The 14,143-nt window shown below is 38.8% G+C and overlaps 1 protein-coding gene across 1 annotated transcript in view; it reads right to left on the minus strand.

The window, feature by feature from the left end:
• Positions 1-14,143, minus strand: part of LOC130231204 (zinc finger E-box-binding homeobox 1-like) — a 49,364-nt gene that overhangs the window by 18,453 nt on the left and 16,768 nt on the right. The window contains exons 3-6 of the mRNA XM_056460677.1: positions 11,917-12,084; positions 9,032-9,243; positions 8,235-8,343; positions 1,713-2,857 (exon numbers count right to left, since the gene is read on the minus strand). Of these exons, the coding sequence (XP_056316652.1) occupies positions 1,713-2,857; positions 8,235-8,343; positions 9,032-9,243; positions 11,917-12,084 (1,634 nt within the window). The remainder of the gene's footprint in view (positions 1-1,712; positions 2,858-8,234; positions 8,344-9,031; positions 9,244-11,916; positions 12,085-14,143) is intronic.

Below are 14,143 nucleotides of genomic sequence, written 5' to 3' on the forward strand. Positions count from 1 at the left end.
TGTATGTTTTACATTTGATGATGTCATATGATGTCATATCATCATATCAGGGCTGCTTGATTATGGGAAAAATCATAATCAGGATTATTTTGGTCATAATTGTAATCACGATTATTCAAAACGATTATCAGTTGAAGTCTAAATGATTCGCCCTCCTGTGAATTTTTTTTTATTATATAGAAATATTTTCCAAATTATGTTTAACACAGGAATTTCTCACAGTATTTCCTCTAATATTTTTTCTTCTGGAGAAAGGCTTATTTGCTTTATTTCGGCTAGAATAAAAGCAGTTTTTAATAGTTTTAAACCCATTTAAATATCAATATTATTAGCCCCTTTAAGCAATATATATTTATGAATGTCTGCAGAAGAAGCTACTGTTATACAATGACTTGCCTAATTACCCTAATTAAGCTTTTGAATGTCACTTTAAGCTGAATACTAGTATCTTGAAAAATATCTAGTAAAATATTATGTACTTTACATCATAGCAAAGATAAAATAAATCAGTTATTAGAGATGAGTTATGAAATCTAGTATGTTTAAAAATGGGTTGAAAATAAATCTTTGCATTAAACTGAAATTGGGGGGAAAATAAAAAGGGCCGCTAATAATTCAGGAGGGCTAATAATTCTGACTTTGACTGTATATATGCACAGTTATTTTCCTCCCTGTAAATAAGGAAAGAAAAATACATGCTATAGAATAAAAATATGAAACAAACTGTGCTTTAAGCATCTTCACTGTAAGAAAAAAAACTTCAGCTATAAAAGTCCTTCAGTCAAGAGCAGTGAGGGGTTTTCTCCATGTGTTGTTTGATTCATAATAAAAACAGGCGGCTGGAGGAACATTGCGCTGTCACTTTAAGAGCAGTGCGGCTCTGATATGGTTTCTCTTTCACATGTCTTTTGATTCTCAACTTGTTTGTTTATTACACAAATGAGGGTTAATATGAACATTTACTAAACGATTATTGTTGCTGTATTTGACCATTAAAGCGCTCGCATTAAGATGGCGTAAGATGTGTGTTCTCCGCTCGTCTCTGAGGCTAAGCGCACACACACACAGAAGCATGCGGTCTCGTTCACGCTTTTAAACATGAATGATTCGGATGTTCATCAATCAATGATGCGCATCCCGTGCTGCAAACAGTACATGCTTTTAGTAATGTTCACCTGGAACTGAGCTTTGCAGAGCAACAAATGTGTACAACAGGAAAGGGGGCGGTATATGATGCAATAATCGTTTATCTCCATTAATGCTTTTTCATAATCGTTAGAAGCCAAAATCGAAATTGGATTTTCGATTAATTGCGCAGCCCTAGTTGATATATTACATATTTTATACATGTCCCACATGCTTTGGCAATGCTGTACAAACTGTCAGCAGCAGATTTGACCTGTCAGTGGGTGCACATGGCTCCTGAATAGATTAAGAGTAACAAATACTGGATTTCTTTTATTATTTTAACAGTCAAAAAAAAAAAAACACGACCCATTGAAAAGAAAGAGTGTATAATAAACAGAAATATTGTTAAAAATCACTTTTTTGTTGCATGTAGTTAACCATGTGCCATGGGTAAAAGGTGTGTTTCAATCCAGTTACCACTGCAAGTATATTTCAAACCTGTGGGAAGCACTATATATATATATATATATATATATATACATACTTTTATATATAATTATGTGTTAATTATGAGTATTTCTTACCATGATAGCCTGTCGATCGTTCTGTATTCTCTTAAGCACCGCCTCTGGCTCCGCCTCCATCATATATGCAACCGGCGACAAGAAGCCAGGACTCGTGGTTGGAGGTGTTAGAGGAAGGGATGTAAGCCCGTTGTGTCCGGAGATCATGTGACTGAAGAGCGGGAAACCACTGAACACTGTGTTGCCAAACAGTGGCGCTCCAGCATAAGCCCCACCCACTTGCTGATGCGAAGGCGGAGTCATTCTCCTAAACCCCGCCTCATTCTGATTTGAAGGGGGGGTTAATCTTCTAAACCCCGCCTCGGTTTGATTTGAAGGCGGAGTCAATCTTCTGAACACTGCCTCGTTCTGATTTGAAGGTGGAGTTAATCTTCTAAACCCCGCATCAGTTTGATGCAAAGGCGGGGTTAAGCATCTAAACCCCGCCTCTGTGTGATGCAAAGGTGGAGTCAATAGTCTAAACCCCGCCTCTTTTTGTGGAGACAAACCATTGGTGGTTCTGCAGTCCCGTGATTTAGGAATGGATAAATCTAAAGGCTCGCTCTGAGGGTTCAACTGGCGCGGAGAAAGATCCAAACATGGAGGAGAGCCAAAACGACAGCCAATCAGCTGCTGGCGTTCAGATAAAGCAGGTGATGTGGGGTCAATTATCTCATCCTGTGCCCGCTGCAGGGGTGTGGGCATTGGGGCGAGGATCTGCTGCGGGACCGAGTGCCAGGATGCTGGAGACCTGTCGTTTTTATGCGTGTTTTCATCTCCGACTTCCTTCCGCAGCATCTCCTGCAGGAGGTGTTCAAACTTACTCCGCGACTGCAGCAGCGGGAGCAGTCTAGTGCCCTTAAATACGCCCGTCCGCAGGGTTAAATCTTCCGTGGGGTCCCAAGGCCGGCTCAGAGCTGGCATCGGCTGATACTGTGTGATTGATCCATATGGAGAGCCCTTCCCTCGGCTGCTGTTCCTGCCACTGGCCACAGGGGGCGACACTGGCGAAGGGAAGAGGTACGTGGGGTGAGAGTGCCCGTTATAGTGGGTCCCGTTGGCACCAGCGCCTCCGTTCAGACACTTTTTACTGCTCAGATGTGAACTGTAGGAGCCCGAGTGACTGAAGCGCTTCTTACAGTTCGAGCACTCGTATGGCTTCTCACCTGCACACACATGCACGCACACACATTAGAACATCTGAGTGACAACAAACACCTGCTTACATGTTTATCATCATGATTTTTTCAGGTTTGATTGGCATACAGGTTATATAAATGTGTGTGTATCTATCTATCTATCTATCTATCTATCTATCTATCTATCTATCTATCTATCTATCTATCTATCTATCTATCTATCTATCTATCTATCTATATATATATATATATATATATATATATATATATATATATATATATATATATATATATATATATATATATATATATATATATGAGCAATTCCAGCGTTATTGATGTGACATTTACAGTCAAATCTCAAAACATAAATTGACAGAGGAAGAATATGTTAACATTATATTAAAACATCTCTTTATTTTTTTCAAAACAACTAACCACAGAATTGTGGGAGCAGAAAAATATCAATCTGTAAACATTTTTTATATATTTTAAATGAGGAAAATAAACATGCGTTATGGATGTCACAAAAAACGCCTGTAAGTTTACAGCATACAACATACATTGTGAAAATTCTGTGAATTAAACTGCACAACCCAAAAGAAATAATGATCATCAAAAGGATACGAGTTGGCTCTCTATAGAGCAAACATGATTTATTTTATTTGATTTTACATTTTTGCATTTATGAGAAAAAAGCTTGGTTATGGATGTGACATCTCTCTGTTATGGATGTGACGGATGAGAAATTGCCATTTGTGTGACTTTGGTAAATCAAATAAAATAGTTTAAAAACATTGACAGAGAGATTTTTAAAGCACTGTAAAATACAAGCCTACACAAAAAACACGGAAACAGTTTTGCTATTTTGGCAAAAAAAACCTTTTTTTTTCATTTCAAGGTTGACATTTGCATGAAGTTCCTCATCTATATATATTATAGGTGGGCATAGATAATTGCTTTAATCTAGATTAATCTCACTGTTATCTTTTAATTAATCTAGATTAAAATGGCTCATTTGAATTCTGCCGAAGGCATTCAGAATATGTGTACTACCCAAATAATGACTAAAAGTAAGTCTTTGAGAACGGGTTTCTCAAGCCAGGTAGCGCATTAGACCAGGGGCTCATCTCCTGTTTCCAAAATGCATCACAAACTGCAGGAGAAACTGTTCTACTCTGATCATTGGTGATGAAAATAAATGATGTTCAATAAGATGTGCTTGTGTTTACTAACTGTTTATTCAGTTAAACATGAATGCTGAACTGTAGGCCTACATAAGCTCCAAACAGCGATTTCTGATGACCTTATTCTGACTAAAGTCATAACTGAACTGAACAGAAGTGGAATTAACACATGTGGAGTATGCAGATATTAGTGGCATCATGTAGGACTTTTCGCCATATTTTCTGACAAGATCCATATACGCAGCTGTCAGTAAAGGACCGCACACACAAACACAAACACATTGTGAAATCCAGAAATTTTTTCTTTCCATTCGGTGTGTGTTAATAAATTCCATAACACTCTCACCAGTCCTTACTCCTTATTTGTGTCTGATACTCCAGTTTGTCACGGGGGCATGAATGAAATGTTCATGAGTTAAAGTGAAACTGCCGAACTGCAGTTAAAGTCACCCAAAAGGACAGGAAACTCTTACAGGAAAGCACCTTAATTCACGTAACCACGTAAACACCTTCATTATATTATTGTCTATTAAGGCGAATAACTGGATTACAGATGTCCATGTAAGCGTAGTCAGTAGTGTCTTTGAAGTAAGTGAAAGATCCAGAAGGGCATCCTGCTGATTTGATTCAGAAGGGCACTTTTTTGTCAGACGGCTCACCGGTCAGGTATACATCTATGCTAAAATATCAAAGTGAAAGTCATCATAGCTTGCGTAGAACAGACCCAGCTCCCAACCCAACTTTGAGAACAGATTAACGGCGATAATAGTTTTATTGCGTAATAAGAGTCTTGCGTTAACGCAGCACGTTGACGGCGATAACGGCCCGCCACTAATATATATATATATATATATGATTATCATCCAGTCTGTCTGGAATGATGTGAAGAAACAAAACAAACTAAATCCAGAAGAACTTTGGCAACATCTCCAAGATGCTTCATAAAACTTACATGCAAAGCTACAGTACAGTTCAAAGCTTTAGACACTTGTGTAAAAATGCTGTAAAATGAGGATGCTTTCAAAAATGATGCATAGATACATTTTATTTATCTAATAACTTATATTAACTAAATCAAATCAACCGCTGCCTGTCGCTGGGCTGCTAAATTGCCCTATGCACTCTGTCACCCTTTACCCTCATTTGCTATGCCCCTGACGTGTTAAAAATTGGTCAACCAATGAGATTAGCTCTTTTGTTTACATGTCTTAAAGGGCAGCTATTTTACCCCTTTATCAAGATTTAATATAAGTCTTTTGTGTCTCCAGAATGTGTCTGTAAAGTTTCAGCTCAAAACACCCATCAGATTATTCATTAGAGCTGTCAGAATGTTGTAATTTTCTGCTCTGAACACACTGCAGCTGTTTTTGTGGCCTGTGCCTTTAATGCTGGTTCTCAGTAACATATATTGCAGTTATAAACAGAGATGTGTTACACAAGAAAACACTGTGTAATGCTGCATGTTATTAGTGTGTTTTAGCTCTTTGTTTTGTGGGTGTCACAGTGTGTTTGTGAGCTGTCAACCTTTGCTAGTGTCTGGAAGAATTCAATTCAATTCCCCTTTATTTGTATAGCGCTTTTACAATGTAGATTGTGTCAAAGCAGCTTCACATGGAAGATCATAGTAAATAGGAACAGTGTAGTTCAGCTTTCAGAGTTGAAGTTCAGTTCAGTTTAGCTCAGTTCAGTGTGGTTTACAGTTTTTCTTGTTTGCTTTGACCTGGTTAAAGAAACTAAAATCCACTCCATTTTCCTCATCACTATCCCAGCAGAGCAGAAGACATGTGTTGCAAATGCGTAAACCCTTTCTCATTGGATTGACACATTTTCCCTAACATTTTTCAAAACAGTTAACATGGATGTCATTCAAGCAGTCCAAACTATATTGTTTTAGCCATGGAAAGCAAACAGAAACCATCTCTTCCTAACCATCAGAAACTACCAAGATCAATATGAATCTGGTTTGACACTCCTAAACAAATCTGTGTTTTTCTGTGTTTTTCTGTCTGTGTTTTTCCTTGCCAGCATGGATGGAGGAGGTCAGTAGTGGCTATGTCTTATACTCCCAATAGATGTTACTGTAGTTTGGTTTGCATGTTTAATGCAACATGTTTAATGTTTATCGTCTTTTTTATTTTTCATATTTATTTATTTTGTGTTGGTCACTGGTCACTTTATGTACACTGGAAGCTTCTGTAGCCAAAACAAATTCCTTGTGTGTGTGAAGCACACTTGGCAATAAAACTGATTCTGATTCTGATGTGTTTGTGTCATATTTACAGTATTTCATTAAGGAGGGGTTTTGTTTTTACAGTATTTCAGTTTTCAGCCACAGTTTGGAAAATAATAATAATAATCATGGATTCAATCAAATTTTAATCAAAGCATTTCTTATTCTGGATCCAATTTTTTTTACAGACGCCCAAATTTGACAGCCCAAATAGAAAGACAACAAACGGCATGGGCAATAGGCTACAATGACAAGCAATATATCACAGCTGATTCCCAGCTAGAAAACACACTCATGTGTTGAGGTTTTTCCAATCACATGATCATACTGCATGTTCTAAAAGAGGACTCTTGAGGACTTAAAGGAACAGAGAGTGCATCAAAGAACTCCATCACCAATACATCCAGGTAAGGTTATGCAATACAGTCATTATTGTACTGTATACAGTGTGTTTTGCAGTAAACTATAAACCTGGAGTTCATTAGTACATACAGTTGATATACAGTACAGTACAGCATTTACATACACTATGTCTAATTACTTTCAGAGAGTCATGGAGTTGAAGGTCAATCAAGTCCCACATGAAACTATCTATGTTGACCAGGCTGGCTTCAACTTGGCGAAAAGATGTCGCCATAGGAGAAACATATTAAGCCAAAGGGCCACAGTTACCAAGCCGGGCCAGAGAAGAAGAAGCCGGGCAAATGCAGAAGACAGCAGAATAGAAAATATATTTTTTTTTTATTATAGTTGCGGTGCTTTTTCTGTTTGTATATCTTGCAGTGATGTCCTTTAGCAAATAAAGTCTGTACTGCAGTAATTCTGTCTCTGTATATATTTTTGTTACATAAACATGTACAGTTTATGAAGCTACTATGAGATGGTCGTTCATTTTTTGTATTGAATTTCTGCAGTAAACGAAACAAAATGTACTAAACCCAACAAAACTAAATATAAGGGCAGAGCTGACACATAAAATAATGCAGTTTCTGTAATGTCAGCTGATGATAGTGCTTTTATTGTCAGTGTGTTCTGATTGACTAAATGTTCCTGTTGGAAGAGAACATGTGTTGGTGTTTTGGTTAATTATTTGCTTTTGAAACGTGTGCAGTGTTTTGTTAGACATGGTGTATTGTGTTAGTTTATTACTATATTTCGAATATTAATTTTAGGGTTTAGTTTACAACGTGTGATTTTGAGCATGAAATTAATTGTTGTGTGTTTTAGGTGTGTTGCTGCGTTAAGAGTTTAGCAAAATTGTTAAATGTATTGATAAACCGGCATTGCCATTGTTAGAGCATTTTGCAAGCAAACTGTGTCATTTTGACCATGAGTGCCGCTGTTTAGGCCTGTGTGTTAACTGTTTAGAAAATGTGGAGTTTCATTAATGCATTCAAGAAAAACTGTAATAATCTCTACTGAGAGTCCAAACACTGAAGAGTAATCCATCCATGCGCAGCTCTACAGATCCCGAACCATGCAAGCCAGTGGCGATAGTGGTGAGGAAAAACTTCACCAATTGGCAAAAGTGAAGAATTAAAAAACCTGGAAAGAAACCAGGCTCAGATGGGGACGACCATTTCTCCACCGGCCAAACGTCTTGTGCAGAGCTGCAGTCTAGGCGCTGGAGAATGCTGGACCTCAGCGAAGACTCGTCTGTCCCTGCAGCGTCACATGAATCAGTCTCATGCTCTCCACTTCTTCATGACTACTAAGAATGAGTTTATTTGAGAGCTGAATCAAGTGTTTTGGTAGCTGTAGTGCATTCTGAATGTGAAGTGAACTGCTTTGCCAAGCTGAAAGTCAGTGAGGAGAATCGTGTGAAGAGTTTTGCAAAAGTGACCTGAGTATTGAGAAATGCGTCCTAGTGTCTGGAAAACACTGTCAAATAAAACAACGCCTGCCCCGCCTCCGAGCTCTTCTGATTGGTCCCCTGATGTGTTACTGACACTGAAAAGACTATGAAATGTGTGTAAACGTGTCTCACCGCTGTGAATGCGCAGGTGCTCCTTCAGGTGATGCTTGTACTTAAAGGCTTTCCCACACTGATTACACTTGAACTTCCTGTTTTCCAGACCGGGATCACACATGGAGCTCTGCAACACATGGGAAGACATGAGTGTGTGTTTGTGTGTGTGTGTGTGTGTGTGTGAGAGAGAGAGAAAGAGAGAGAGAGAGTGATGTGTGTTGTGTGTACCTTGTCGTGTGTGTGAATGGTTGTTTGTGTGCATGTGAGAGAGCGTGTATGTGTGAGTGTGTGGTTTAGGTGTGTCTCCACCTGTGCTCTGTGTGATGTGTGTGAGAGTGTGTGCGTGTCTACATTAGAAAGAGTTTTTGTGTGTGTTTATTGTTATATGTGTGTGTGTACCTTGTTGTGTGTGTGAAGGCTCAGGTGTGTCTCCATCTGTGACCTGTATGTTGTGTGTGTATGTGTGTGTATGCATGCGTGTGTGTCTGTGTAGGCTCAGGTGTGTCTCCTTCTGTAACCTGTACCGTGGGTGTGCATGTGTTTATGTTTGTGTATGCATGTGTGTGTGTGTGTGTGTGTGTGTATGTACCTTGCCATGTCTGTGAATGATTGTGTGTGCATGTGAGAGAGCGTGTGTGTGTGTGTGTGTGAACATTAGAAAGAGTTTTTGTGTGTCTTTCTTGTTATGTGTGTGTGTATGTGTGTTTGTGTGTGTGTGTACTTTGTTGTGTGTGAGCACGCTCAGGTATGTCTCCATCTATGACCTGTACAGTGTGTGTGCATATATGTGTATGCATGTGTGTGTGTGTGTGTACCTTGTCGTGTGTGTGCAGGCTCAGGTGTGACTCCATCTGTGACCTGTAGGGTGTGTTGTATCCACACAGAGGACACACACACTCTCCGGCCTCTCGCTCCGGACAGAAGCTCAGGTGTTCCCGCAGAGACGCTTCACACCTGTACGAGCGCTGACAGAACGGACACACCTGACCCACCATCTGAGGGACGTCTGCGGGCAGCAGTCCAGCATCTGACCACACACACACACACACAAACATTATACACAACACCACAACTCCATCTGTTTTCTTCTGAATAAATCTTTATTCATTCATTTTCAGCTTAGTCCCTTTATTAATCAGGGGGCGCCACAGCGGAATGAACCGCCAACTATTCCAGCATATGTTTTTACACAGCGGATGCCCATCCAGCTGCAACCCAGCATTGGGAAACACCCATACACACTCATTGACACACACACACTCATACACTATGGTCAATTTAACTTATTCAGTTCCCCTATAGCGCATGTGTTTGAACTGTGGGGGAAACCGGAGCACCCGGAGGAAAACCACACCAACACGGGGAGAACATGCAAACTCCACACAGAAATGCCAACTGACCCAGTTGTGACTCAAACCAGCGACCTTCCTGCTGTGAGGCGATCGTGCTACCCACTGTGCCACCGTGTCACCATAAATGTTCTGTCTGGTTCTCGAATCTGATTGGCTGACAGTCGAGTGATATTCTGCAATAACAGCACTCGTACAGCCTCCTCACCTTTGTGGATTACTCCGCCCACATTGAGTGACAGCAGATCAATGAACTCACTACAGTTTGACAAATATTGCAGCTGTTGGACAACATCAGGGGCGTCCCTAGACCCAATTTACCCAGTAAAAATCCCTAGTGACCCAGTAAATGCTTTGAGATATGATTTACTTCATATGAAAAGTGTATTTATTAAGAGAGGTAATCCCGGAATAAAGACGTTATTCTCTATGTGCAACCGAACCAACGCTGGTGAAAGTAATGTAGTTTAATCAAGAAGCAAAGGTGCAGAAAACCACCTGCGCGCCTCACACACCGCTCCTGCTGGACCTTGACGCGCTGCTCTTCTCCCGGTGTGAGTCCTGGTTGTTTACATGCTCGATGAAAAACGTGCTTGCTGCTCTCGCGCCGCTCATGCGTTGTGAAACCGGCGTAACAGCCTTTTATGCGGAGGTGACGGCACGCAGCGAGCTTTTCAAGTAGACAAATCTAAAGTTTTAATAATTTGAGGGTGATCTAAGCATGCCAACTGATTGTTTTGTATGAAGTAAAAAGGAGGGATGAGGAGTCAGGAAGGTAAGACTTAATAAACCTAATTCTCTACCTAAGTCTAAGACAACAGATGATTCTATAACACATCTGTTTTGTATTCTATTGAATTGTCTATAGAATTTCATTTAAATGAAATTAATATTCATGTAAAAGATTTCTTAAATGATCTGAGCATCACTCCTGTGCCTGTTTAAAATATTTATCATTTCGGAGATTCAGCGCATCGGTGGCCATCAGCCTGTCATACTGAGCAGAGCAAAGAGGGTTGGCGTTCCACCATAAAACGGCAACAGAGACCACATAATAAGCCATTAGAGGAGAAAAACTCAACGTAATTTCTAACTACAGCTTTTGGCCCTTTTTTACAAAAAAGTTTGGGCACTCCTGCTTTAGACTGATGGCATTTCATGCCGTTCAGCCTTTTAATCTTAAAATGTGAGCAAAATCAGCTGTTTTATCATCACTTTAGACATTACACTAGAGAATCATTCATGTGATATTGTGTTTATACAACAGTATGCAGCATAATCGTGTATATAAAAAAGAAAATCAAACATGAAGAGTCTAAAACCCTTTCTTCCGCCATTCATTCACATCTGCAGCTGACATCAGAACAGCAGAAACCACTGCTCATTCACCAACGTTACTGTAGAGCTAGTGTTTGAATGATTCTCTAGCGTAATGTCTAAAGTGATGATAAAACAGCTGATTTTGCTTACTGAAATGCCATCAGTCTACAGAGATTTCCCAGTATTTCTCTGTTGCCATCAGGAAATCACAATAATTAACCCAGAAAAAGCCAAAGCAAAGCAAACACTAGCAGATTACTGTGATATAAACACAGCAACATACAAAAGAGAGAGATCGAATATCATTTACCTGTTAAATAATGATTTGGTCAGCTGTAGTTAGAAATTATGCTGAGTTTTTCTCCTTAATGGGGTCTCTAGGGGTCTCTGTGCCAATATACTGCCATTTCACACTGCTAATCATGTGATATTGCTCATGTGTGTTTGTGTGTGTGTATACTATATATAAAAACTACTATAAACTATATAACTGTACTATACTATATGTCTGCAGTATACTATACCATTTACTATACTATACTATACTATACTTAAAACACATGTATTTAGCTGTGCCTTTACTGAATGAGCACTGTGCTACGTCCAACAGATTGCGCTATTGTCTTTCTTTACTTTTTCATTCTTTTATAACCTGTTTTAACACATTTTAATATGTTTTTAATCATTTTTGTTATTTGTTTTTATTTTCGTATACACTTGTCTCTTTTAATCCTATTCATGTAAAACACTTTGAATTGCCACTGTGTGTGAAATGTGCTAAATAAATAAACTTGCCTTGCCTATAAATGACCTTAATATGTGGCTAGGGTTAGAATTTCATTACAGAATTACATCAATCATGTAATAAGCACTCCTTTAAATAAAGTGTTACTACAGTTATTCCTTAAATCAGTGTTGCTCTTGTTATTGAGTTTAGTTGATTAGTGTGATGATTCAGCTCTGTTCATGTGGTGAAGTGCATTAATTCTGAAACTCCAGCACAGTCAGAAAGAGCTTCATTACTGGTTTACCTTTGGCCTCGGGGGACTGGTTTTCTCCTGGTGACCAGCAGACGGGTGACGTGTCCTCATGAGGAAATGAGTGTGTGGATCCGTTATGCTGCTGCAGCAGAGATGACACTTTCCTCAGCTGAACCACAGACTCGTACTGAGCTTCAGACACATGAGCTGTACCTGGACCTGTTCATAACACACAAACACACTCAACAACACTGCAACACACACACATCACTCAGAAACATGCTACAAATTCTTCTCATATTAAGAGTTTGTCTTGTTTCTAGTTCAAATATTTAATAATTCTGAAATCAAGAAGCATTTTCTAGACTAGCAAAACATATTGTCTTGTTATCATATGGTAACACACCAACTACAGTAATTAATCTGTTGTGGTGATTCTACAGTTGCTATGGTAACACACCAACTACAGTAATCAATCTGTTGTGGTGATTCTACATTTGCTATGGTAACACAACAACTATAGTAATTAATCTGTTGTGGTGATTCTACAGTTGCTATAGTACCACACCAACTACAGTAATTAATCTGTTGTGGTGATTCTACAGTTGCTATGGTAACACACCAACTACAGTAATCAATCTGTTGTGGTGATTCTACAGTTGCTATGGTAACACACCAACTACAGTAATCAATCTGTTGTGGTGATTCTACAGTTGCTATGGTAACACACCAACTACAGTAATCGATCTTTTGTGGTGATTCTACATTTGCTATGGTAACACAAGAACTACAGTAATCAATCTGTTGTGGTGATTCTACAGTTGCTATGGTAACACACCAACTACAGTAATTAATCTGTTGTGGTGATTCTACATTTGCTATGGTAACACACCAACTACAGTAATTAATCTGTTGTGGTGATTCTACAGTTGCTATGGTAACACAACAACTATAGTAATTAATCTGTTGTGGGGATTCTACAGTTGGTATGGTAACACACCAACTACAGTAATCAATCTGTTGTGGTGATTCTACAGTTGCTATGGTAACACAAGAACTACAGTAATTAATCTGTTGTGGTGATTCTAAAGTTGCTATGGTAACACACCAACTACAGTAATTAATCTGTTGTGGTGATTCTACAGTTGCTATGGTAACACAACAACTACAGTAATTGATCTGTTGTGGTGATTCTAAAGTTGCTATGGTAACACAACAACTATAGTAATTGGTCTGTTGTGGTGATTCTACAGTCCCCATGGTAACACAACAACTTCAGTAATTAATCTGTTGTGGTGATTCTACCGTTGCTATGGTAACACAACAACTACAGTAATTAATCTGTTGTGGTGATTCTAAAGTTGCTATGGTAACACAACAACTATAGTAATTGGTCTGTTGTGGTGATTCTACAGTCCCCATGGTAACACAACAACTACAGTAATTGGTCTGCTGTGGTGATTCTACGGTTGCTATGGTAACACAACAACTATAGTAATTGATCTGTTGTGGTGATCCTACAGTCACTATAGTAACAACTATAGTAATTGATCTGTTGTGGTGATTCTACAGTTGCCATGGTAACACAACAACTATAATAACTGATCTGCTGTGGTGATTCTACGGTTGCTATGGTAACACAACAACTATAGTAATTGATCTGTTGTGGTGATCCTACAGTCACTATAGTAACAACTATAGTAATTGATCTGTTGTGGTGATCATACAGTCACTATAGTAACAACTATAGTAATTGATCTGTTGTGGTGATTCTACAGTTGCTATGGTAACACAACAACTATAGTAATATAAACAAGCGAGCCAATACTTTAGTTTTCTACAACTATAGGCTATATTACACTAGAATACACCAGAGTTTACTGTAGTAAAAACTATATTACATTACAGTATTATTTACAGTCTCTCAGTTCACTGTGGCTAATAATACAATATATGATACTGTAATATATAAAGTAATAATAATAGAATTGACTAGTATTTACTATACATTTTTTTCATGTGGGATGAGGTGTAAAACCAGCCAACCCGTCGCATGCTTTGATCAGAGTTTTGATTTCAGAATGTGAGAATACTGATTATAAACTGTAAATATTGTGCCGATTCTCACCAACACAGAGGCGTTGGAAATGAGATCAGACTCATTACAGTGAAATGTGTGAGGATTGAGTGAGTGATTACATTCATAAAGCTGACGTCAATGTGGGACACTGGTATATGACACACTTTTAAAACACAGAGATATGATCTGTTCAGTTTC

This window comes from Danio aesculapii, chromosome 6 (genome assembly GCF_903798145.1).
Source record: "Danio aesculapii chromosome 6, fDanAes4.1, whole genome shotgun sequence".
Classification (NCBI taxonomy): domain Eukaryota; kingdom Metazoa; phylum Chordata; class Actinopteri; order Cypriniformes; family Danionidae; genus Danio; species Danio aesculapii.